Source organism: Eleutherodactylus coqui, chromosome 4 (genome assembly GCF_035609145.1).
Source record: "Eleutherodactylus coqui strain aEleCoq1 chromosome 4, aEleCoq1.hap1, whole genome shotgun sequence".
NCBI lineage: Eukaryota > Metazoa > Chordata > Amphibia > Anura > Eleutherodactylidae > Eleutherodactylus > Eleutherodactylus coqui.
In genome coordinates this window covers 196431532-196458859 of record NC_089840.1, presented here as the reverse complement: position 1 = coordinate 196458859, position 27328 = coordinate 196431532, and the positions used below count along the sequence as shown (strand labels likewise).

Genomic DNA, 27328 nt, shown 5'->3' with positions numbered 1-27328 from the left:
GGATGGGTTCATAACCAAATCATTTGAGTGCCTTCCACATGGATGAGCAGGCTCAGAGGATGCCATAAAACAATTCCCCAGACCATAATGTGCCGCCACCAGCTTGTGTTCTTGCAGCAGTGGTTGCAGGGTGTTTGTTCTCTGATGTTTCTCACTTGGTATGCCATCGTCTATCCATTCGATGAAGTAGAAAACCTGAGTCATTGGAGAAGGCTTTGCCAATTGGCGGTGGTCCAATTCTGGTGACTTTATTCTGTGGGTCAGTACAATTACTATGACCCCAAATTTATAATATTTTAAACTTTTGCTGCACTACTTCAAAAAATTAAATCTCTTTGGAAAAAAATACAATTATTTTCTGTCACCATCTTCTGACTGACATAACTTTTTTATACTTTTGCCGACATAGTTGTGTGAGATCTAGCTTTTTTGCGGGATGTCTCTCTGTTTCTATTAGAATAAATATGACTTTTTGATCGCTGTTTATTACGTTTTTGCTTAGAGACGAGGTGAATAAAAAACACAATTTTATTTTTTTTTCTGACAACATTCACTGTGGATGGTGAATAATGCGTTACTTTGATAGATAAAACTCTATGGACGCAGCGATACCAAATATGTTTTTGTCCTTTATTTGTATTTTTTTAATAAAAGTGGCAAAATGTTTTTTTTTTTACTTTAATTCCTTTTTTTTTAATAATTATTAAAACTTTTTAAAACTGAATTTTACATTTTTTTTCACTCCTCATCATAGGGAATAAGTTTTTTTTTCACTGAGGCAGTCAACGTGTATGACTATTCAACTGAAACCCTTCACAGTTATAGACAATTAAAATGCAAAACTTTATTGAGCTTGATTAAAATAATTACTGGGCCAACAAAACAGAAAAAGAGACACCAAGGATATGTCCCTCACAGCTCACTATATTGATTGGAGCCAGGTAGGTCACTATCCGTATAGGGATATTGCTTGTATCGGCTTGCCTCATGCAGACTTTGTTGTGGCAACCCAAAGTCAATGGAGACTTTAGACTGGATTTATCCAGACAGAAAGGGTTGGTGTATGACGTCCACAACAACTCTGTTATTTGAAAAACTGAAGCAAGTCAGATAAATAGTAAAAGTCCTTCTGATCCAAAAACTGCTAGTAAGGAAGCAGAGATGAAATAATACTCTGCTCAAAGGGTGTGAGGTAGCCAGACTAGTAAAATGGCCTGTCTGGTTACTCAAAAAACGAGTTCAAAGTTCCCACAGGGGCGCAGGGTATATAATGCCTCACTGCTGAAGATGTGAGAAGATCGAACTATTGTTTTTGATAAGCTGATCACATTAGTAATTGTTCAAGGTTCTACGGGTTTCTATGTCTAATACAGACATTTCATCAGGAACCCTTAAAGCAATCACACCAATCCCATTGTTGAAATACACAATGGGTTCAGAATATTGACAGTTGAATTCTAGGGGAGATCTGTTATTAGTGAATGCACAGCAGGGATATCTATGCAGTACAGGATAAGGTAACTTGCCTGACCAGCTAGTTTGTATACTGTATCAGGGTGTTAAGGACCTAGTGCTAAAGCCATATCTGCACAGAGCAGCTTGCAGCCGTTAATTCCCTTAGGTCACAGTGTGGCCTGTGCTACACTAGCTTAGATGAGCAGCTAGTAGAGATGAACGAGCACCAAAATGCTCGGGTGCTCGTTACTCGGGACGAAATTTTCGGGATGCTCGAGGGTTCGTTTTGAGTAACGAACCCCATTGAAGTCAATGGGCGACCCGAGCATTTTTGTATATCACCGATGCTCGCTAAGGTTTCCATTTGTGAAAATCTGGGCAATTCAAGAAAGTGATGGGAACGACACAGCAACGGATAGGGCAGGCAAGGGGCTACATGTTGGGCTGCATCTCAAGTTCCCAGATCCCACTATTAAGCCACAATAGCGGCAAGAGTGGGCCCCCCCCCCTCCCAACAACTTTTACTTCTGAAAAGCCCTCATTAGCAATGCATACCTTAGCTAAGCACCACACTACCTCCAACAAAGCACAATCACTGCCTGCATGACACTCCGCTGCCACTTCTCCTGGGTTACATGCTGCCCAACCCCCCCCCCCCGCGCGCGCGCGCGCGCACGACCCAGTGTCCACAGCGCACACTAAAGTGTCCCTGCGCAGCCTTCAGCTGCACTCATGCCACACGCTGGCCTCATAGCCACACCACCCTCATGTCTATTTATAAGTGTGTCTGCCATGAGGAGGAACCGCAGGCACACACTGCAGAGGGTTGGCACGGCTAGGCAGCGACCCTCTTTAAAAGGGGTGGGGCGATAGCCTACAATGCTGTACAGAAGCAATGAGAAATATAATCCTGTGCCACCGCCATCAGGAGCTGCACACGTGGGCATAGCAATGGGGAACCTATGTGCCACACACTATTCATTCTGTCAAGGTGTCTGCATGCCCCAGTCAGACCGCGGTTTTTTATAAATAGTCACAGGCAGGTACAACTCCGCAATGGGAATTCCGTGTGCACCCACAGCATGGGTGGCTCCCTGGAACCCACCGGCTGTACATAAATGTATCCCATTGCAGTGTCCATCACAGCTGAGGTAACGTCCGATTAAATGCAGGTGGGCTTCGGCCCACACTGCATGCCCCAGTCAGACTGGGGTTCTTTAGAAATGGACACATGCAGTTACAACTCCGTGTGGACCGACAGCATGGGTGGGTGCCAGGAAGCCACCGGCGGTACATAAATATATCCCATTGCATTGCCCATCACAGCTGAGGTAATGTCATGTTTAATGCAGGTGGGCTTCGGCCCACACTGCATGCCCCAGTCAGACTGGGGTTCTTTAGAAGTGGACACATGCAGTTACAACTCCGTGTGGACCCACAGCATGGGTGGCTCCCTGGAACCCACTGGCTGTACATAAATGTATCCGATTGCAGTGCCCATCACAGCTGATGTAACGTCAGCTTTAATGCAGGTGGGCAAAAAATTAATTGGATTACACTGTAGGCGAGGGCCCAAAAAAATTGGTGTACCAACAGTACTAATGTACCTCAGAAAAATTGCCCATGCCCAACCAAGAGGGCAGGTGAAACCCATTAATCGCTTTGGTTAATGTGGCTTAATTTGTAACTAGGCCTGGAGGCAGCCCAGTTAAAATAAAAATTGGTTCAGGTGCAAGTTTCAACGCTTTAATGAGCATTGAAACGTATAAAAATTGTTTACAAAAATTATATGACTGAGCCTTGTGGGCCTAAGAAAAATTGCCTGTTCGGCGTGATTACGTGAGGTTTCAGGAGGAGGAGCAGGAGGAGGAGGATGAATATTATACACAGATTGATGAGGCTAAAAGGTCCACGTTTTGGATGGTGATAGAGAACAATGCTTCCATCCGCGGGTGCAGCCTACGAATTGTTTAGGTATCGCTGCTGTCCGCTGGTGGAGAAGAGAAGTCTGCGGAAATCCAGGCTTTGTTCATCTTGATGACAGGCGGGTACGCTTATCTGTGATGATTCCCCCAGCCGCACTAAACACCCTCTCTGACAAGACGCTAGCCGCAGGACAAGCAAGCACCTCCAGGGCATATAGCGCGAGTTCAGGCCACGTGTCCAGCTTTGACACCCAGTAGTTGTAGGGGGCAGAGGCGTCACGGAGCACGGTTGTGCGATCGGCTACGTACTCCCTCACCATCCTTTTACAGTGCTCCCGCCGACTCAGCCTTGACTGGGGAGCGGTGACACAGTCTTGCTGGGGAGCCAGAAAGCTGTCAAAGGCCTTCGAGAGTGTTCCCCTGCCTGTGCTGTACATGCTGCCTGATCTTCAGGTATGAGAGTGGAAAGGTTCTCCTTATACCGTGGGTCGAGCAGTGTGTACACCCAGTAATCAGTAGTGGCCAGAATGCGTGTAACGCGAGGGTCACGAGAAAGGCATCCTAACATGAAGTCAGCCTTGTGTGCCAGGGTACCTGTACGCAACACATGGCTGTCCTCACTAGGAAGATCACTTTCAGGATCCTCCTCCTACTCCTCAGGCCATACACGCTGAAAGGATGACAGGCAAGCAGCATGGGTACCCTCAGCAGTGGGCCAAGCTGTCTCTTCCCCCTCCTCCTCATCCTCCTCATGCTCCTCCTCCTCAATGCGCTGAGATATAGACAGGAGGGTGCTCTGACTATCCAGCGACATACTGTCTTCCCCTGACTCCGTTTCCGAGCGCAAAGCGTCTGCCTTTATGCTTTGCAGGGAACTTCTCAAGAGGCATAGCAGAGGAATAGTGACGCTAATGATTGCAGCATCGCCGCTCACCATCTGGGTAGACTCCTCAAAGTTTCCAAGGACCTGGCAGATGTCTGCCAACCAGGCCCACTCTTCTGTAAAGAATTGAGGAGGCTGACTCACACTGCGCCGCCCATGTTGGAGTTGGTATTCCACTATAGCTCTACGCTGCTCATAGAGCCTGGCCAACATGTGGAGCGTAGAGTTCCACCATGTGGGCACGTCGCACAGCAGTCGGTGCACTGGCAGATGAAACCGATGTTGCAGGGTGCGCAGGGTGGCAGCGTCCGTGTGGGACTTGCGGAAATGTGCGCAGAGCCGGCGCACCTTTCCGAGCAGGTCTGACAAGCGTGGGTAGCTTTTCAGAAAGCGCTGAACCACCAAATTAAAGACGTGGGCCAGGCATGGCACGTGCGTGAGGCTGCCGAGCTGCAGAGCCGCCACCAGGTTACGGCCGTTGTCACACACGACCATGCCCGGTTGGAGGCTCAGCGGCGCAAGCCAGCGGTCGGTCTGCTCTGTCAGACCCTGCAGCAGTTCATGGGCCATGTGCCTCTTCTCTCCTAAGCTGAGTAGTTTCAGCACGGCCTGCTGACGCTTGCCCACCACTGTGCTGCCACGACGCGCGACACCGACTGCTGGCGACGTGCTGCTGCTGACACATCTTGATTGCGAGACAGAGGTTGCGTAGGAGGAAGAGGAGGAGGGTGGTTTAGTGGAGGAAGCATACACCGCCGCAGATACCACCACCGAGCTGGGGCCCGCAATTCTGGGGGTGGGTAGGACGTGAGCGGTCCCAGGCTCTGACTCTGTCCCAGCCTCCACTAAATTCACCCAATGTGCCGTCAGGGAGATATAGTGGCCCTGCCCGCCTGGGCTTGTCCACGTGTCCGTTGTTAAGTGGACCTTGGCAGTAACCGTGTTGATGAGGGCACGTACAATGTTGCGGGAGACGTGGTCGTGCAGGGCTGGGACGGCACATTGGGAAAAGTAGTGGCGACTGGGAACTGAGTAGCGCGGGGCCGCGGCCGCCATCATACCTTTGAAAGCCTCCGTTTCCACAACCCTATACGGCAGCATCTCCAGGCTGATAAATTTGGCTATGTGCACGTTTAACGCTTGAGCGTGCGGGAGCGTGGCGGCGTACTTGCGCTTGCGCTCCAACACTTGCGCTAGCGACGGCTGGATTGGTGGATGGGGCCGAGCACAGCGGAGGTGAGGGTGTGGGTGCAGGCCAGGAGACGGTAGTGCCTGTGTCCTGAGAGGGGGGTTGGATCTCAGTGGCAGGTTGGGGCACAGGGGGAGAGGCAGCGGTGCAAACCGGAAGCGGTGAACGGCCTTCGTCCCACCTTGTGGGGTGCTTGGCCATCATATGTCTGCGCATGCTGGTGGTGGTGAGGCTGGTGGTGGTGGCTCCCCAGCTGATTTTGGCGCTGCAAAGGTTGCACACCACTGTTCGTCGGTCGTCTGCACTCTCAGTGAAAAACTGCCAGACCTTAGAGCACCTTGGCCTCTGCAGGGTGACATGGCGCGAGGGGGCGCTTTGGGAAACAGTTGGTGGATTATTCGGTCTGGCCCTGCCTCTACCCCTGGCCACCGCACTGCCTCTTCCAACCTGCCCTGCTGCTGCACTTGCCTCCCCCTCTGAAGACCTGTCCTCAGTAGGCGTAGCAAACCAGGTGGGGTCAGTCACCTCATCGTCCTGCTGCTCTTCCTCCGAATCCTCTGTGCGCTCCTCCCTCGGACTTACTCCAATTACTACTACCTGAGTGATAGACAACTGTGTCTCATCGTCATCGTCCTCCTCACCCACTGAAAGCTCTTGAGACAGTTGCCGGAAGTCCCCAGCCTCATCCCCCGGACCCCGGGAACTTTCCAAAGGTTGGGCATTGGTCACGACAAACTCCTCCAGTGGGAGAGGATTCGGAACCATTGCTGCCCTGCTCACACTGCTCATTTTCTAATAAAGGTCTACCGCGTGGACCCATTAATTGTGAGATGAATGCGGCGACACCAGAAACATGCCTCTCTCCTAATCCCGCAGCAGTCGGCTGCGATACACCTGGATCAGGAGCTCGGCCTGTGCCCACACCCTGACTTGGGCCTCCGCGTCCTCGCCTGCGTCCACGTCCTCTAGGCCTACCCCTACCCCTCAGCATGCTGTATTACCAGTAGTGCAGAAACAGAACGCCGTAATTAAATGTGCCGCTTATTGGCCTGTGGTTGGAGGCTGACTTCCCTTACGGAACGCACAGCAGATCCAGGAAACCATTTTGCGCAAGCCTGCTGTAATGCTTAGCTGCATATTAATTAGGACTACTACCCCCAGCAGATAGATACTGTAGGCAGCGTATAATATTATGTATACTGTTTCCCTCTGGCGGGATGACGGCGGTGATGTAACAGAGACAGCAGATCCAGGAAACAATTTTGCGCACGCCTGCGGTAACGCTTAGCTGCGTATTAATTAGGACTACTACCCGCAGCAGATAGATACTGTAGGCAGCGTATAATATTATGTATACTGTTTCCCTCTGGCGGTATGACGGCGCTGATGTAACAGAGACAGCAGATCCAGGAAACAATTTTGCGCAAGCCTGCTGTAACGCTTAGCTGCATATTAATTAGGACTACTACCCCCAGCAGATAGATACTGTAGGCAGCGTATAATATTATGTATACTGTTTCCCTCTGGCGGGATTACGGCGCTGATGTAACAGAGACAGCAGATCCAGGAAACAATTTTGCGCAAGCCTGCTGTAACGCTTAGCTGCGTATTAATTAGGACTACTACCCCCAGCAGATAGATACTGTAGGCAGCGTATAATATTATGTATACTGTTTCCCTCTGGCAGTATGACGGCGCTGATGTAACAGAGACAGCAGATCCAGGAAACAATTTTGCGCAAGCCTGCTGTAACGCTTAGCTGCGTATTAATTAGGACTACTACCCCCAGCAGATAGATACTGTAGGCAGCGTATAATATTATGTATACTGTTTCCCTCTGGCGGGATGACGGCGCTGATGTAACAGAGACAGCAGATCCAGGAAACAATTTTGCGCAAGCCTGTTGTAACGCTTAGCTGCGTATTAATTAGGACTACTACCCGCAGCAGATAGATACTGTAGGCAGCGTATAATATTATGTATACTGTTTCCCTCTGGCGGGATGACGGCGGTGATGTAACAGAGACAGCAGATCCAGGAAACAATTTTGCGCACGCCTGCGGTAACGCTTAGCTGCGTATTAATTAGGACTACTACCCGCAGCAGATAGATACTGTAGGCAGCGTATAATATTATGTATACTGTTTCCCTCTGGCGGTATGACGGCGCTGATGTAACAGAGACAGCAGATCCAGGAAACAATTTTGCGCAAGCCTGCTGTAACGCTTAGCTGCGTATTAATTAGGACTACTACCCCCAGCAGATAGATACTGTAGGCAGCGTATAATATTATGTATACTGTTTCCCTCTGGCGGGATTACGGCGCTGATGTAACAGAGACAGCAGATCCAGGAAACAATTTTGCGCAAGCCTGCTGTAACGCTTAGCTGCGTATTAATTAGGACTACTACCCCCAGCAGATAGATACTGTAGGCAGCGTATAATATTATGTATACTGTTTCCCTCTGGCGGGATGACGGCGCTGATGTAACAGAGACAGCAGATCCAGGAAACAATTTTGCGCAAGCCTGCTGTAACGCTTAGCTGCATATTAATAAGGACTACTACCCCCCTGCAGATAGATACTGTAGGCAGCGTATAATATTATGTATACTGTTTCCCTCTGGCGGGATGACGGCGCTGATGTAACAGAGACAGCAGATCCAGGAAACAATTTTGCGCAAGCCTGCTGTAACGCTTAGCTGCGTATTATTTAGGACTACTACCCCCAGCAGACACGCAGTAAACTGAAGACGGTCACAGGCAGCCCAAATATAGTATTTTTCCCCAATTTTTGAGAAAAAGCCCATATAGCCTGAATATCTCTTTCCCTGCCTCACCAGTATTGACCCTATACTCTGTACAATGACTGCAGACTGAGGACGCAATGCTCTGCACGGCCGATATACAAAAAAAAAAAAAAGTGCAACACTGCAAAAAGCATCCTCAACAGTACTGCACACGGTCAGATGTGGCCCTAAGAAGGACCGTTGGGGTTCTTGAAGCCTAAAATCACTCCTAACGCTCTCCCTATAGCAGCTCTGGCATCAACAGCACTTTCCCTGATCTCTGTCAGAATGCATCTGTGGCGAGCCGCGGGAGGGGCCGATTTATATACTCGGGTGACACCTGATCTCGCCAGCCACTCACTGCAGGGGGGTGGTATAGGGCTTGAACGTCGCAGGGGGAAGTTATAATGCCTTCCCTGTCTTTCTATTGGCCAGAAAAGCGCGCTAACGTCTCAGAGATGAAAGTGAAAGTAACTCGAACATCGCGTGGTGCTCGCCTCTAGTAACGAGCATCTCGAACACGCTAATACTCGAACGAGTATCAAGCTCGGACAAGTACGTTCGCTCATCTCTAGTAGCTAGTTAAAGGGGTTCTAACACGAAAAAGGTTTTTATGCTTTAACAGCCATTGTTCCCTGGTCTGCCTAATGGACACAAGGAACCCAAGATTTTAGGCGTGTTAAAGCAAAAAAAACCTAGTACTTACCTTTTTTTCTGTTGTTCTTGTGCAGTGGGGGTCATTACCCAGCAGGCTTTCTTCTTCCTCCGACGAGCCAGGACAAGCTGCCCCCTCCGGGATCGCGCGCAGGCACAGAAGACAGGTGCCCTCTGACAGGAGTCAGGACAGGCCGCCTCTCCACTGCGCACGCGCAGAACTCAAAGTTCAGCCAGGATGGATGTGCCTCCCACAGCAAGCACTGCTTGTGACGGAAGTGGCTGACGGACGGAGCAGAGCAGGTCATTTTGACCGCTCCAGCTCTGCTTCAAGAAGCAAAAGAACATGCCTGATGGAGGGGACATGCCTGACGATCGCTCCTGGCCAGGCAAGGTAAGTAAAAAAATTGTTTTGTCATGTCAGAACCCCTTACAGAGTTCGCTGACGTTGATTCGCTTGTCACAGTGCCTTCAGAGGGTTGCTGTCTAATGCTACCTAAAGGCCAAGTCTCCTGATGAAAAATGTATAGGTAACTGCAGCTAGAACCATATAGCCTAAATAACCCACAATGAATTTTAAATTCCCCCTTAGATGTTCAAAGAAAAGTAAAAAAAAAACAGATAGAGTGAGAGATAGAGCCTCCAACATTTGTAGTAGACTGGAGGCAAAAAATACATTTACTCACCTGTCTGGATGCGGCGAGGGTCTCCTCTGTCGTGGCCGGATCTTTTTTCTTCTGCACGGCGGATGTGCGCGGCACACTGGCTGGCTTGCCAAGCGCATGTGCTGTGCCTTTTTTTTAAAATCTCCTGCTTTCCTGCGGCACATCCGCAGTGTCAGCTGCGGGTGTGCCATGGACAGGACGGCTTCCATTGACTTCAATGGAAGCCGTCCTTGCGGGATCCGCAGAAAAATGGAGCATCCTGCTTTTTTTCTCTGCATGCGATCAGCAGGTATTTAAATACCTATAGATACCCAATGATAGTCTATGGGCATATTGAACTGCGGATTCCGCAATTCAATTATGCCCGTGGACATAAGGCCTAAAAGCAGTGAGACTATGGAACTCTGCTTGCAAACGCGGTGATGGCGTACACACTACAAGAGCATAAGAGGGGCCTGGATGCCTTTCTTGAGTGTAATATTACATGTTATATCACTGATTACTTCAGAAGGTTCAGTGATCCGGGGATTATTCTGATTGCCAGATTGGAGTCAGGAAGGAATTTTTTTCCCTGAAATGAGGAGAATTAGCTTCTACATCATTGGGCTTTTTTTTTTTTGCTCTTCTCGTCGTTAAAAAAGAGAAAAAAAAAGGAATAAGACTATTTGTATTCCAATGTCTGTAAAATTCAAGCTACTAAAGTATTGCTTTATTTATAATGCATTGTGAATGTGAATGTCATGAATTACCCCGCCCCCCCCCCCATATGTGAGGGAAAAAAAGGCTTACAAAAGCACCGTCAAAAAAATAAAAGTTATGCATCTCAGAATATGGCAACAAAAAGTTGTTTTTTTTTAAGTAGTAAAAGAAAAAGAAGAACAAGTAACATCTCTCTAATCGTACTAACCTGGGGCTAAAGTTAAAAGTTACTTGTTACCACCGCACAACCCAAATATGTCGACAGAAAAAAAAAAAGTTATGGCTCTTAAGGCAGGGATGGAAAAAAAAAGAAAAGCGTCTGGTCCCTGAGGGATTAAGATATGAGAAAAAAAATTGATTCTCCACATCTGTATCATCCATAGGTTTGAAACAAGGTTTTAATTTTTACATTCTACATAATCAGTTAAACATCTTAGAGTTTAATCATTTGAGAACCGATTAAGCGTTAAAAAACATAAAGTCTAATAGCTGCAACTTTATAAATATACAGAAAAAAGTTTGAGAAATTTCACAAAATTTTCTTTCTCAAAAAAATAAAATCTGTTAAATGCACACAACATGAGTCCAGAATAACGGGGACATAAAACAACATTATAACCGCTGGAAGGAGTTGGTTCATTCACTGTCAAACTTAATAGAATTCACAGCTGTGGAAATGGCGCCACCACAGTAGCTGCCGCGCTTTTTCTTTGTTTTTTCATGTCGGAAAGATTTTCCCTTTGTGTATTTTAAGACGCTGTTGGCTTTCTCTCCCCAGTCTCCTGCTGCTCCTTTCTGCAAAAAGGAGGAAAAAAGGAAGTAAAAGCAGTACAAGAAAATAAAAGCCAAGTGTATATGACTAAGGCCGTGTTTACATGGCGTATTTTCATCAAGGAATCTACACCAAAATCCAACTTGGAATCCCTCCATTTGAGCTTTCAATTCAGTGGTATTCGAATCGCAGTTCATATGGGACAGATTTTACCGCGCTCAGATTTTGTAATCTGCATCCCGGAAAAAAAAAAAGAAGTAACATGTCAAGCCGCGTTGGCAACCCAGACACTGGTGCACTTGAACAGTCTGGATCCGAATTCAAATCCACTGTAGTATTCCAAAAGCCATCCTAGGATGCCAGCGGCGTCAGATCTGCATCGGAAAAATACAACACCAACATCACGGTGTGAACATGCCCGAGGTTGGCTTCACACGGGTGATAAAATCAGACGAGATTTGGGCATTTTGAGACTCACAAATATAAACCCCACTCTGTAGAATGGAGTCATACACATAAGCGATGTTTTGCAGCAGTGCCGGCCCCATTGATAGCAATAGGAGAAGCCGGAGGATCCCTGCATCCACGGAGTGATGCAAGGCTGTTTCGACTTCCTCAGAGATTTCACATGGTGGGGAGCGCAATATGGGGTGGGATTCACAGCGCAATATCACCCTCGTCCATGTCAAAAGTAGCCCGAGGGTCAATTGACAATTCTCTGTCAAATTGCATATTTTTCAGCAGCGATACAGCAAAATGCTAGTTTTACAAAAAAAAACCACAGGAAACCACGATTTTACCGTACTGCGTTGGAAAAGGTTGACTTGGAAAATAAGTATTTAGCATGAAACAAGGGTGAGCTCAGACCTCACCGATTTGCTGCAGATTTCACCGATTCAATTTGAATTCTATTAAAAATGGGTGAAATCTGCTGCAAACTTGCACCAAAAATGAGCAGCAGGCCGCTACATGTGAACACACCCCAACCAGGAGTTTTCAATCAGCTTATGAGCTGGAATAATGTCAGTTCAATGGAGGAGACCCCCCATTACATTCACATAGGGCATATGAACAGGGGGTAGTTGTGGGGAGAAAAACTCTTTAAAAGGACCATCTGTACAATGCAGGTAGGCAACAGGGGCACTTTAGGCAGAAAAGCTGGCATTCTGGCAAATATAAAATATTTGTACCATACCTTGGCTTCAAAGGAATTATTAGAAACCCGATGATCAATCTCTACTTCTTCTTCAACTACTCTTTGGAACGGAACATTTTTGACACCTCCCTGCATCACACCCAAAAGCACAAATTTAAATACAAAATTGCAAACTCTGCAGTCTGTTGTTTCGCATTTGCTTCTGTGAATTTAGCTAAAGACTTCACATTCATGCAGTGTTTATAGACACATGGAAGAGTAGAGTTAAAGGGCCACTACTGGCATTTTGTAAAGCATATAACTGTTCAATATGGGATTAAAGTTATTCATTTTTTTAATGCCTATTTAGTTTTGATGCTATGAGTATTCGAACTTATGTAATCATTTAGTTCTGCACGGTGTCTGAGTTCTCTCTAGCCAAGAGGGATGGCCATCAGAATAATCCCATTTCTGTTTACGCTAAGCATACATGCCGTGTGTTCCTTTCAGCTCCCTTTATAGCAGCCATTCAAGTTTCCTGCACGTCAATAAATCACAGAGGCCGTTTTCTGGTTTATATTTTTAAAACCCGCATATATTTTCATAGCTTTACATCAAATATGGAAAGAAATCATTAGCGAATCACAGATGTTACATTTGTTCTTACTGAAAATATACAGAGTTAGCCAAACTAAATTCCCCAACTCACGAGGCCTCTGGAGGGCGCTCTGCTGCTCCAATTAGGACAATGCCCTCACCATTTAAGAAAAAAAATTGGGGAAAAAAGTCACCAATAGGTGGCGCTGTAAGGAACCAGATCTACCATGACAGACCCGCATCAGATCTGATGTACAGCTTTTATGAGAATGTTGCAGCGATTAAAGCCGACTCACTGCATTGCATTCCGTGGTGGAAAACATGGTTTTGCCAATGGAGATCATTGTTGAAAACCAGGAGGACTTATTTAACATTTGCATAGCTACTGCGCCCTCCATCGGTGACTTTGTTTTCCCCATAAACTGTGAGCGCATCGTCTGAAGTGGCCGTTGTCCTAGTTTTGTCTCATTTAGAGCAGCAGAATGCCCTCGAGAGCCCTCCGAGTTGGGGGAAGTTTACGTTTGCTAACTCTGTGTGATGTATGTGAAGTTTTATATGTTGCTTTACTGTCTGCATGGCTAAAAAGAAAGGGAGATACATACAAGTATAAATGAGTAATTGAAAGTCTAGACAAACAGGCTGCAGCATAAAGAGAATGAGACACTCTTTTATATGTAAACCGCAAGCATCCTTTTCCATGACACGACAGTGCTGGTGTGATATGTACATTATTGTATAGGTATGCAAGCACCAACACTAGAAAAAAAACAAAATACTAATAACTATGTATGAAGTTACACAGCAGCCATTTCTGTCTTCAGGTGGACTTGATTTATGTCTCCAGCAGTCATTGACCCTCTGTCTAGCCTATATTAAAGCTTCTCCAGAGAACAATGGAGCAATCATTCTGTCACTCCAATCCTCCACTTACTACTACATGAGATTACTTTGGAGATAAGACCTTTTTACAGCTGCAGTAAAATGACACATGGTTTCCTCTCCATTCATGCAGTTTTTAACTTGTGTCTACAGAAGGAGAATATTTTTCTATGCCTAGTAATGCCAAAATAAAGACCCATTTAGACGAGACGAATGTCTGGCAAACTATGCCCAACACTCATCCCCGCATACACTCGCTTCCCTGCTTGTATTGAATGGCCGCTATGCTAAGTAAATGGAGAGGGGCGGGGGGCACGAGGAGAGAAATCTCCTCCTGCCGCCCCGCAATGAGCCAGTGAATTCATGCCATCTAAATGGGGCTTAAGACAAAAATTCTAAATATAATCTATTTTCTGTGAACACTAAGTTAAAAAAAAAGGTTTTTCTGAGGCAGGGCCCCTTTAAAAATTACTCCCAAGCTAAAGAGGAAGAAAACCAATGTACAAATCAAGTCATCTAAAATATAATTTAGTAAATTGTGATGGTCATACCTTGAAGTGCTACATAAGGGTACATTCACATCACAATTTAAGACTACATTCCAGGGTTCTATCTAAAGACCCAAAAACAGAATTCAGACTGATTCCCAGAATGGCACCATACACGGTCTCTCATTGATGGTCTCTATTTTCTGTACATGCACAGTACTTTTTTTTTTTAACTCCTGCTTTCCCGTGGAATCCTTGGATGGGCCAGAGCTTCAGACGGCTTCCATTGACTTCAATGGAAGCCATCCGTGCAGGAACCACACTGAAGTGGAGCATGCTGTGATTTGGTATCCAGACCAAAAGGTCCTCAAAATAAATCTGCATGCTCTAATTCAGCTGCGGACATCCTTGCTTCCCTATGGGCGGTTTGAATTATGGATATTCCATGCGGGTGCCCCATGTGGATTCCACAAATCAAATCCACCCATGGACATTGGGCCTGTATACAGACTAAAGTTGCTGAAAAGGGATATTTTCAACCCAAAAAAAATTATTGGGTGAAATTTAACATCCAACGATCATTTTAGTTAACTGATGACAGTCGTCGTCTAGAAAAAAAGATATATATAGTGGGCCCCATTTAAAATTTGTGTCCAATAATCAGACGAAAGATCTTTCTTTGAAACAATGCTCTTGCTAATCGCCATTGAACATGCTTGGTCAGTTTGAAAAACTGTAATAAACAATATGACAATATGGTCCTAAGAGTATATGGCTGGACCTGAAAAACAATTGTTGGTTCAACCACCACCCTGCTTCCATCTTATGTGTATGGCCACCTCTAGAAAATACTAAAAACGTCCGACAGGTGCAAAATCAAAAGTTGCAACCCCCTACTAATAACAAAACAAAGGAGCAGTTAGTGGAGACAGGAAATCATTGTGCCATTTTCTGTCAACCTTGTATTATTCTTCTGGAGGCTGCAAAACTGGTGATCAAATATAAAGTGACCTTTGGAAAATAGTGGAGTCAACCAGTGGATGCACTCCGAGACCTTCTGTCACTTTGTTCTAGGGTGGGCCCTAGGATTGAGGATGACGTAAACAAACACAAACGTACCGTCTTCGCTGGAGGAGCTGTCTTCCGAGCTCTACTCAGCTTTTTTGCCAGCTGCATTTGGCGTGGAGTTAGCAGTCTTTGGCGAAGATTGTTTAGTCAACTTCTTGGAGGCCAACTTCTTGGCTTCATCCTCTTCTTCGCTGCTGCTCTCAGAACTGCTCAGAACATCCTCTTCTTCACTGGAATGATCTGACGAGGAGCTGCTACTCGCCTTTGATTTATTTACAGGAATAGGTTTCTTTGCAGATACCGCTGTAGGCACAGGGGGTTTGGTAGCTTTTTGTTCCTCTTCACTATCTGAGCTATCAGAGTCTGAACTGCTTTCTGCTGCCTTGCCTTTTACTTGGGTTGCTGACTTGGGAGTAGCATTTTTTGTAGAGGTCTTATTGGCTGCAGCAGTCTTTGCTGTAGGAGTCGGTTTAGTGGACGGTTTCTTGTTAGCTTCCTCCTCCTCGCTCTCCGAGTCTGCTAAAATGGAATTATATGTTCAGAAGTAAGGAATACAAAGCAATGTTACTTTAGAATTTCACACCCTTTGGAAAAGGGGATGGGGTCTGCTTCATCTGTATGTAAATGTCCATGAGGTTCAGTGACATTAACCCCTTATGGACTAGGCAGTTTTGGTCCTAAACCACGAGACACTTTTTAGGGATTTTACCCATGTAGTCATTATACTGCCCTATTTTTCGTTCTTCAGCTACCAACATTATTTTTGCAGTGTTTACCTCCGTGACATATAGGGCTATTTTTAAAAATTTTTCACTGACTTTTTTCTGCAACTCTTAGTTTTATTAGGGGGTAAAAAGCTTTAAAAAAAATTTAAAAGGTTTACATTTTATAGTTTTTAAAATCAGTAGATTCACGCTAAAATAAGTTGCAGGAATAGACTACTAATTTTGTTTTGGACATTTTAATATATAAATTTGTATAGTTTCGGATTACAGGGCGCATATGGTGACTGTTTTGCTTGGCTTTGGGTCATTTTCATGTATATAATTAAAAAAAAAAAAATTTCTGTAGTTTTTCTTTATTTTTGTAACTATTTTTTTAGCATGTATTCCCCATGACGTCATGTAAGACCATCTGGGGGGAAGTCACACATCTCAGGTGGGGCTGATTATGGAGGGCGGTAACTGCCCAACTATGTGACACACTGTGATTTGCTTGCCTTGTGATTGTTTTATATAAATGCATGTTTGGCTTTTAACCTCATACTTTCTAAAGACTCAGGAAAGTCGAAACGTCATACGTTTTATTGTTTGGAGGAATAAAGAAGTTTGTTTTACTGTGCCACACTTGCTGTCATGCCTATCTGCCATTTGGTATTACGTTTAGGGTCTTCGTGGATTGGACCTTCTATACGGCGACTCCGCATGTGGCTGTCCAGATATATTTAGCACAAGGACTGCGCTGTTGGCATCCTTTCTTATTTCATCTGGGGGTCAGTCACATTGTATTTTTTTTACCCAATTTCACATTTTTCTACTCTAATTAGGGCATCCAAAGGAGCCCCAATTACTAGGGAAAACATCCCTCTGTAGTGACAGTAGTCACTGGCAGAGCCGATCAAAGTTTGTTAGGACCCTGCAGCTCTGCTGTGGCAGGGAGCACCCAGCGGTCCCGTGATAGTCATATCACATAGTGGAACACTTCCGCTGTCACCCTTTAGTACACATTGAGCGCCATGTAGCCAGGAAAGAGAAAACAGAAGTGGTTAAAAAAGAAAAAAACATCTTCTCCCTTCTCCGCCGGGGCCTCGGCTGTGTCTGACAGTTGAAGACCCAACCTGCTACTGCTTGATTGCAGGAGCAGAGGCTTTAATTCTGCGCTGCACTTCTGCCATCAGCCAGGATTAAAGCCCAGAACAAAGCGCCATATATTTACCGCGATTAATCCTTAAGGGGTTAAAGGGGTATCCCAAAGGATATGCAATAAATGTCTGATAGATTCAGGTACCACATTGATCTGCAGAACAGGATAACCCAACTTCCATGCCACCTGCTGATGTGGCCGACACATCCAGGCAGGGAGTGAATGGTATCTCGCTGGGCAGAACTGGGAACTTCCATATTGGAAATGGTCTGGGTCCTAGAGATGGAACTCGCATCTACTAGCCATATATGTCAGACTGAAACACTCCTTCAAAACCAAATTTCTTCCTATTATCCCAAAAGCACTCAGAACAAACCAAGTTTAGGGCTTTTACCCACTAGCGTTCTTTTAACGCTGCGTTATTGCTGCATTTTTTTTACTGCAAATGTCAATGGGACTTTCTAGTGTTAAAATTGCATTGCACAAAAATCGCAAGTTTGCGCTTCTGCAATTTTTGTGTGATGCGATTTTAACAATACAAAGTCCCATTGACATTTGTAATAAAAAATGCAGCGATATCGCAGTGTTAAAAAAACTCTAGAGGGTAAAAGCACTTAAGTGTTACCATGGGCAAACTTTTGAAAATACAAAGGGCGGCACACAAAGCAGGAGTAGATTTCGCAATCTCACACTACAGTCACTGAATGTGTCGGCCTTAAATGAGCAATCCCGTTATTTACAAGGGTACTCCCTCCCACAGTCATAATGAACCCCCATTTTACACATACTCTAACAGAATATTTGCAATTATAACCATTTACTAACACTTCCTAAGCAATCACCGCTCTCCTCCAAAAAAATTAAAAACACCTCATACAGTCAGTTAGTCCTGATTATTTAGGCAAACAGGCACGGGTCTGACATCTATTTCACTACAGCAGAGCTCTTTCCCTCTATATTTATGCATGCTTACCCCATGAACTGATAGCACAGGATGGCTTTGCATTGAGATCCAACAATTATCACACATGTTCGTTCGAACAAATTTTGTGTGATAATCGTCCTGTGTTAATGGCTCTTAAATGCAACGCCATCCTGCAATATTAGTTTGTTGCTCACTTTCAACCAGCATGAAAATTCTCGCTGCTCGCTCACTTATCACTGCGTATAAACGCTCTCCGCTCAGTGTTTTCATATAAAATATTAAGCGTTAAGTGAGGAGTTAAGTGAGGATGATCTGCCAGTCAGAACGCTCTGCACGAGCGCGAACAACTAGCGGTGACGCCAGCCGCTCGTGCAGATCGTTTAGAACAGGAGTTGTTGGATTTAAACACCACAGACGGGTTATGGCTTACCAATGTAGTAGAGAGCAGTACATACTGGAGCTGTCAGAACTAGACTCTTTTTTCTTTTGTGCAGGTGTTGTCTTACTTGGGGCGCTCTTAGCTGGAGCCTTACTTGGGGCGCTCTTAGCTGGAGTCTTACCTGGGGCGCTCTTAGCTGGAGTCTTACTTGGGGCGCTCTTAGCTGGAGTCTTACTTAGGGCGCTCTTAGCTGGAGTCGTACTTGGGGCGCTCTTAGTTGGAGTCTTACTTGGGGCGCTCTTAGCTGGAGTCGTACTTGGGGCGCTCTTAGCTGGAGTCTTACCTGGGGCGCTCTTAGCTGGAGGCTTACTTGGGGTGCTCTTAGCTGGAGGCTTACTTGGGGCGCTCTTAGCTGGAGTCGTACTTGCGGCGCTATTAGCTGGAGTCTTACTTGGAGCACTCTTAGCTGGAGGCTTACTTGGGGCGCTCTTAGCTGGAGTCGTACTTGTGGCGCTATTAGCTGGAGGCTTACTTGGAGCACTCTTAGCTGGAGGCTTACTTGGGGCGCTCTTAGCTGGAGTCGTACTTGCGGCACTATTAGCTGGAGTCTTACTTGGAGCACTCTTAGCTGGAGGCTTACTTGGGGCGCTCTTAGCTGGAGTCGTACTTGCGGCACTATTAGCTGGAGTCTTACTTGGAGCACTCTTAGCTGGAGGCTTACTTGGGGCGCTCTTAGCTGGAGTCGTACTTGCGGCGCTATTAGCTGGAGGCTTACTTGGGGCGCTCTTAGCTGGAGTCGTACTTGCGGCGCTATTAGCTGGAGTCTTACTTGGGGCGCTCTTAGCTGGAGTCTTACTTGGGGTGCTCTTAGCTGGAGTCTTACTTGGGGCGCTCTTAGCTGGAGTCTTTGTTGGCTTCTTCTCATCTTCATCACTGGAATCTTAGAGGGAAAAAAATAATAAAACATTAAATACCAAGCATCGTCGTCTGCATTACAAAAATGGTGTACGGTGTACAGATGTTAATCATATGACTATCATGTAAAATAAAAATACACGAAAACTATTTTTTTTGCATATCAGCTTTAGAAACAAGCAACAGACCCCCCACCAATCAGCTGTCTGAAGTGGTCATTTCACTGCATACCAGGCCCAGCGCTGCACATTTCTTGCAGCTGTGCTTAGTAGGGTAGCTCAATCCCATTGTCTTAAATACGGATAAGCCTTTCTTAGGCCATGTGACTGAACCATTTCGTGTTTAAACAAGCCAACAATGTATCTGTCTGTAGAAACAGGCTGCATGAACAAATGGACAACAATCGCTCATACAAAAGATAAGTTTTGTGTAAACTGACCTTTAATCACCTTGTGTCTACCACTCCTATGCAGACCAGTGTGTCCTTAGTAACAGACAAGCAAATCTTAGTCTAAGGCTAAAGTTATACTGCCAATATTTATCCAAGACTATGTACAGTATGGAGAAAGTGTTTTGTCATGTAGAAGTGTGTATGAATGGATAGAGAAGTTCAAGAAAAGTTCAAGAAAGTGTCATGAAGAAAATAGATGCAAGGGCCAGTATTGGAATACTATCAGGAAAAAGGTACAACAATCAATAGTGCTTATTACAGCGAGATGCTCATAGAAGAGCTGAAGCCAAAGATGTAAAAAAAACAGAGAACAGCTCTCCAAGGGCGTGTTGTCGCATGACAATGAACATCCCCACAACACTGTCCATACTGTGGACACTCTCCAAAACCTGTTTTGAGGTGTTAAAGCACATCCTCGCTATAGTCCTGAACTCATGCCATCGAATTGCCTTGTTTGTTCTCCTGAAAGAAGTCCTAAAAGGATGAAGAGTCACATCTGATAAAGAGGTGAAGACAGCAATGCATTCCTTGGTCGCAACTAAGCATAAAAGCCGGTTGGCAGATGGACTAAATAAGTTGAAAAGTAGAGAGATTATGTTAAAAAATGTATTTGTCTTTTCTGAAAGTTGATTAAAATAATTTCTACAACTAGAGCACAGATAATTTTTGACTTCGTCTCATTTAAGCTTCGCAAGACCTGTATACCAATCCACTCCCCCATGTGTGGACATGTTTTCGGGAGTATAATGCAGAGAGGCCGGGGTTACTCCAAAGTGTCATATCAGCCATCTTCAGGTTTACTAATTGACTTACATTGTTTCTAAACTTGAGGCGAGTCTATGAACAGGAAGCAGTCTACATGAGAAGATGGAAGGGGCCTCTTGAATGGGCCAAAGGTTAGAGATGTTCAAGACATGTGCCAAGTGCTCCTCTGAGTTCGGGGAGAGGATCATCTCTTGTCCAAAAACTAAGGTGAATAACTTGAATCTTAACAGAATACAGAAACCATTCCGGTAGAGCAGACCCTGAGGCCAGTTTTGGTAGCCATGGGCTGGAGATTCATAATTTGGGACAGAAGCTTCCCCAAATAAATGAAACCATAAGATTCTTTCATTCATTACATTGACCGAAAAAATCTGTATGGGATGAGCACTGAAACATCATGTAGAACAGATGGACACCTGGGTAACACTATCATTGTGGAAAGGGATGAAAGTGAATATATGGCAGCAAGAACAAAGAGTTTGTGCAGCTGAATTATAAAAGAAAATCCATATTAAAATTTCAGGAGATTTTTTGCCAAATCAAATGAAAGAGAATCTGGCACGGTAGAGCTCTGGAAGATTACAAGCTTGTATCTAGAGAATCACGTTCCAGAACTTTTCACAAACTACATGCAAAAGCTGCTTTTATCGCATGCAGAGGCCATCGGGAGATACACTATAATATGAAAACAGGGTCTGGAAACAGGCGGTTTGCAGCTTTTATTTCACGAGAAAAGCAGCTTCCAGTAGCGATTTCCACAGATTGTACCAGAGCGACAGGCACCTCCAAAGTTTGATTTGCCCCTAAGGCTATGTTCACATGGGGCAGAATTGGCTGCGGCGTGTCAGCAGCTAATCTGCGGCACAAAACGTGCATCAACAGCTGCACCATTTGTTACAGAATTCACACCTTTATTAAAAGAGGTGGAATCCACACCACCAATCTACTGCTATAATTGGCATGCGGTGGATTTAAATTCCCGCACGGTATGTCAACTTCTGCAGCAACGTTTTTCTGCAGCGTATGGACGAAACCTTGAGAATATCATCCACATTGCTGCGACTGTAAATAGGAGCGCTTGTAGAGAGCAGTACATACCGGAGCTGTCAGAACTAGACTCTTTCTTCTTTTGTGCAGGCGTTGTCTTACTTGGGGCGCACTTAGCTGGAGGCTTCGTTGGCTTCTTGTTATCTTCTTCACTATAATCTTAGAGAGAAAAAATAAAATAATTAATTGAAAACCAAAGCAGCGTCGTCTGCATTACATAAATGGTGTACGGCGCACAGATAAAAATGAATGTAGGAGAAAACTATTCTTAAGCATATCAGCATCAGAAACAACTATGCCAAACTGGATGTCTAATATCCCCCCAAAGTGACCATTCATAGACAGTATTACATTAGTTGTCATCCCAAATAAAGAAATACAATTATCATCAGGTCTCTCACCAGCACACATACAAGACTAAATACATCAATGGTTTTACTATAAAAGTTTTGGCTTCGAAAAGTTTTTTTTACCAGTGTCCCTGTAACGATCCCGATTGATACACAGTATATGATAAATATTCTCTGCCTTATGTGACGGATTTCCTGCCAGTAACTTGCCTCGTTGTTGTCCTAATTTGATCCATGCATCCTAACAAAAATGGCTGCTGCTGAATATTCATGAGGTCTTCAGCTTTCTTTTCAAGCAGACAACCACAGGCAGCCTGAGATCTTGACACGCTCCCACACTACAGAGAACTAGATTTTACTTTGAAGCACTGCAGCGTTTCATATGAAACTGTATTTACAGGGAGCCCGTCACTAGCTTCATGCTGCCCAATCAACGGGTGGCACGAGCACGGGGCAGGTAGAGCGCGCCCATGTAGGTCTTATACTTTGAAGATGCTGACTAAATGGAGCTCCGAGTCAGGGGGGGCATTGCCGTGCCAGCCTTTTCCCAAACCTGTCATTTAGTGGCAACTCTATTTATAGTCGCAGTGTTTCAGAGTAAGACATACATGGGCACACTCTACATACCTGACCCGAGTCATACCGGGCCATAACTGAGCTTCCGTTTCTTGTGCATGTGGTCTTACCTGTACCTCTGCATACCTCAGATGTCGTGCAGAGGTTTGCTTTTTTTTATCATCAGACATTTAGTACAAATTTGACCCAACCCCCCCAGGTAGGGGGAAAAGGAAAAAAAAAGAAAACACACTGAAGGCACCTGCTGTATGCAAGAGGGTATTCTTCCCTAGGAATCACTTGTGAGATTTATTAAATCATAAAAATCCAACAGAGAAACATGGTTACCAGTCTTGGTGTCAAGGGCGTAACTAAAGGCTCAGGGGCCTGGGTGCAAGGGTTCAGCTGCCCCCCCTCCCCCGCCTCCATCTGTACCCATACCCAGAGGCATAACTTGAAGAATGCAAAATCTGTCCATGGCAGGAGGAGGAGGAACATCACTGTATGCACCTGAAAACCATTGAAAAAGGAGAAAAACAAACCGATATTATAATACATCTTTATATTACTGGACTGAAAAACAAACAAATAAAGCAAATCTAACACCGATTTCTCTGCCAGCCATATGCCGAGGCATAAACTTAAAAATCTGTGAGAACATTTCTTGTTGTTACTTTAGTCAAATGTAGCATCAAGATAACCCAAATACATTAATGTCCACAAGTATGCTCTCATAACTGGAAAACTGATTACACAAGTATTGTGCCTTTATAAGCAGATGCCACAGCGCTGTGCCGGATCTGTTGCCCAATAGACAGCATCCTCTTATAACTGGGTCTGTTTAGTTCTGCTTAAGTCTCCGTCATCTTGCTTGGAAGACAAAAAAAAATTAAAAATAGTGCAGCATGCGGGACTATTGTTCCTGTCAAAAAAAATAGACTGACAGAGACTTTATTCTAGCGAGTCTGTAAAATAACAGTTCTCATGCAATCTCACCCTGCTACTGATCATGACCAAAAATCATGGTTCAAAAATTCTGCCTCCAGAAGCGCTGGCTCCGATTGGTCCTCGAGCACGGCAGCTCAGCAAATCACTGCAGCGCTTGATGAACCAATCACAGCCATTGCATTGAATCCTGGTGAAAGAGCTCCACAAAATCGCGATATCGCCATGAGAAAATGCAGAGATATTGCACAGAACACAGCTGCGATTTTCTTATGGCAATATCGCTGTCAACCGTGTGAAAGAGGCCTCATACCTGATGTACTGAGACACTATCAGGTCTTGTGGGGAGCAAATGCGATGTAAAGAAGCTGTCTGCTGGCACATGCTGCGGTATATTGTACACACCGCAGTATATTATACACAGTGCAGTATATTATACACAGTACAGTATATTATACACGCTCCAGTATATTATACACACTGCAGTATTTTATTAATGAGGACCCATCAACGGGGGTAGGGAGGGGGGTCACAACAGATTTTGTTTGAAAAAATGTGTTTTTTGTATGTGGAACCGCTGGATGCTGTCACATCCAGGGGTTTCACCCTGTGCTCAATGGGGCCGGCGGCAGCAGCGCCAAGCCCATGGAGAACATATAGTGAAGATTGCAATCCTCTTCCACAGCTGGGACAGCTGTGGCAGAGGAGTGCGATGTTCTCCCATTGAATTCAATGGAGCTGGCAATATAGGCGGCTCCATTGAAAGCATTGGGCTGTCGTCAAGCCTTGCAGTGATTTTCAGGGAAGGGCTTAAAATATAAGCATGAAAAGCATCCCAAAAATGATTAAAAAAATTTTTTTTTTAAATCAATACTCACCTCTCTGCAGCTGCCGGGGCTCAGCCTGCACTACTATGAAGAGCTTTTAGCAGGCTGAAAGGGCTGCCTCTGATTGGCTGAGCACTGTGACCGATCAGAGGCAGCTCTCAGCTATTGAATGACAGCTGAGAACTGCCTGTAATTGATCCCTGCACTCACCCATTCATGAATTTATGACTAAATATTCTGGGAATCATCTGAAGTGAACATTAGAGGGGTAAATATAACTCTATGCGGCTCATGTACATGACTGACCGCACATCTACAACTTCTCACCTCCCTTTGTCTCTCCTATAAGGACACTATATATTCTGCCCAGGAAGCAGCGACGGCCAGCCTGATGGCCTCCTACGGAGAGATGGATCGCCAGCTGCAGGACGATGGACTCTATGACGTATCCACGATGATGGCTTCAGCACTGCTGGCCTGCTTTAAAGATGATGCAAGTGTCCGGTCTCTCATCTAAGAAGTGGACTGTAGGCTTTTTATATGGAATTTCTTTAAAAATGTCAGAAAAACCGAGTATTTCCTGTTCTCTTGCAGCCTCCACCACTCTTCATCATGCAGCACATCCTGAGGACTGCCAAGGACAAGGTAAGTGATAGCAGATAACACACCATACACATCTGTAGAGCCAGACACTCCTACGCATCAGTTATCAATCAGTTTATACAATGTCGGTATCAGAGAATGAGGGAATATAGTGACAGTCCTTGCGGACACTCTCCACCCGCATGTACTCTATACATAATCTGCAGACCTGCATGCACCCTGTGCACGTTGTGCAAGTTCTGAGGAAGGGGGGTCTAAAGCGAAACAGCTGCCGTCTGTTGCACCCGTCTGTCTCTGTACCGACTAAACAATGGAATGAAAGAAACCCGCAAAGTACTGATGAGTGCGGCAATTTATTCCTTTTGATGTGTTGAAGACTCTATGAACGTAGTTTGCTAAGCAGAAAACTGCAAAAACTCCAGCAGTGTGACATTACTTCTGTATATCAATGTTGCAAGTGAAAAGTCCCGCAGCACACCTTTATAATAGAAAGTCATATGCAGAAGTTCCAGCAAAGGGAAATGCAAAGCCACCTGTGGGACCATGGATCTCCAGTCCCAAACTAATCCAGCAGTCAGCAATGAAGTAGCAGCATCAATGGTGTAGGTGTAGGCTTGATAAAGACTCACCTAGTCGAAACGTCGCCATTTTGTATGGAGCAATAAATCTTTTTTCTATTTTACTACACCATTGATGCTATTACTTCTGTATAAGGATAACTTGGGTTTAGCTTTCCTTTGATGGAGCTGTGTGTTTCTTATGGGGTGAGCTGTAGGTTTGTTGCACCATTTTGAGGCACATATAAGTTTTTGAACATTTTCTTTTCCACTTTTGAGATAACTGAAAACAGCATTTCAGCATTTATGAATGTGCGCCATAAATGGAGCATTCATATTAGAGTATGAGTCGTTACTACTCTACCTTTACAAGTAATCATGTGGTGCATGTTTAAAACTATTTACAGCATTAGGGCAGAAACACACGGGTGCATGCGTTAATACACTCACCGCTACGGAGCTTATTAGCTCATGATCCGGGGTTCTCTTTTGACTATTAAAACTCCACGCTAGTGCCTGCAAGTTTGAAAAAGACAGCGGGAAGATAGATCCTGCCCTATCTTTTTTGCATATAGTATTAACTACAAGCGAGGAAGATAGGGCAGGTCCTATCTTTTCTTGCGTGGAGTATTAACTCGCAAGAATCCTGATAATGGAAGGAAAACCATTGGAATCAAATGTTTGGTCCTGTTATGCGGCTATAAAAATTATGATCACATAACAGGATTAAAACACGCTGATCTGTTTAAGCCCTTAGAAAAATCACATGAAATGATCCAGTAGAACATAGTGCAGGGGAAGTGATATAGTACAAGGGAAGGGTTATATAGTGCAAGGGAAGGGCTATATAGTGCAAGGAAAGGGCTTCTCACTCTGCATTGTATAACCATCCGCAGGCACGTAGCATTGAGCTATTAAAGGGAAAATATGAAAGTTTTTTCCTTGATGAAACTGTTCCCCCTTATATTGAGGTTAAACGGCTCCCTAGGCGAGGGTGTCATACTTTTGCTTACCCTTTGTCCCGGCTCTGGATCATGACACCTAAATGATGCGTTATCTTTCCAGTTCTTCCAGAATCTGCACAAGGAAGACATCACCCTGGAATCGGTAAGAACCTCATTACTGCACATGATAAAGTATAATAGGGGCAGAAAGACATCAGTCCTAACTGCAGCACAGAATAGATGTACAAGTCCCAGATCTCCGCATGAGTGATCAGCCAAGGTTATTAATAGTGAAGGGGTTTTTATACATAATTGTCACTTAATAGTAGTCTGTAAATTAATGGACCGCATGGTGGATTTCAGGTCACTTAACCCGTCGGTCCCCTTTATCCTATATTTACCATGCACAACACATAGCTAGCGGTCTATAGTGATAATCCGGAAGTGAGAGGGCAGATACATGTAAATTTATGCTACTTACATCTGCTGCACTCACTACACTGCAGATAACTAGTACTGCCTCCACCGGGGGGTATGAGGAGTCTCTGACTACGCTTCTCCCTACAGCTTTACAAGATCACAGTGATTACTTTGTGGGTCATTTTACCATTTAACTATTCCGCCCATAATATTGTATTGTCCTTTAAGAGATGTTACTAGATAACAAAAAGCTCACAATGTTCTTTCTCTTCTTGCTATTGTTGGCGCAGATAAGAGTCTACGGATATCGCATCAATGAATATTATGTGAGTGAAATGAGCAAATCTTATTATTTTCAAGTCAGAATATGTAAAGCCATTAATTAAAATGTATCAGATAAAAACCTCTAGGTGACATTAGAAAAGCTGGAAATTAAAGGAATCGCAGTCGTTGATATAAAGTCTGAATAAGGGCTCACACCCACTTGCGTTTTTTTAACGCTGCAATATCACTGCGTTTTTTTACCATGATCGTCAATGAGACTTTCTAATGTTAAAAACGCATCACAAGTTGGTGCTTTGCAA

The 27328-nt window shown here is 44.8% G+C and overlaps 1 protein-coding gene across 5 annotated transcripts; it reads right to left on the bottom strand.

Moving 5' to 3' along the window:
* Positions 1 to 10739: 10739 nt before the first annotated feature.
* LOC136625922 (nucleolar and coiled-body phosphoprotein 1-like) lies at positions 10740 to 23092 on the bottom strand. 5 transcript variants are annotated; one of them, XR_010792596.1, is made up of 6 exons: positions 22890 to 23092; positions 21595 to 21702; positions 19222 to 19305; positions 15250 to 15714; positions 12227 to 12316; positions 10740 to 11054 (listed from the first exon to the last, which is right to left on the bottom strand). XR_010792596.1 is itself a non-coding variant. In XM_066600525.1 (5 exons), the coding sequence occupies exons 1-4, from the start codon at positions 22924 to 22926 to the stop codon at positions 15281 to 15283; spliced, it is 663 nt and encodes a 220-aa protein (XP_066456622.1). In that variant the 5' UTR covers positions 22927 to 23092; the 3' UTR covers positions 10740 to 11054; positions 15250 to 15280. The 5 variants fall into 5 exon arrangements, 1 of the variants encoding a protein (XP_066456622.1); XR_010792598.1 differs by having other exon boundaries at positions 10741 to 11054; positions 19249 to 19305; positions 22890 to 23091; XR_010792597.1 differs by having other exon boundaries at positions 10741 to 11054; positions 15250 to 15717; positions 19249 to 19305; positions 22890 to 23090.
* Between the last annotated feature and the right edge of the window lie 4236 nt (positions 23093 to 27328).

What these genes read in the sequence shown, in the direction of transcription:
- LOC136625922 (XM_066600525.1), bottom strand. Translation starts at nt 22,926, where the DNA reads ATGGACAGATTTTGCATTCTTCAAGTTATGCCTCTGG. An exon ending in GTCTAGTTCTGACAGCTCCG is followed by an intron (nt 19,306 to 21,594) that starts GTATGTACTGCT and finishes TTTCCCTCTAAG; the next exon opens with ATTCCAGTGATGAAGATGAG. An exon ending in TCCAGCTAAGAGCACCCCAA is followed by an intron (nt 15,715 to 19,221) that starts GTAAGACTCCAG and finishes CCATTTTAGCAG; the next exon opens with ACTCGGAGAGCGAGGAGGAG.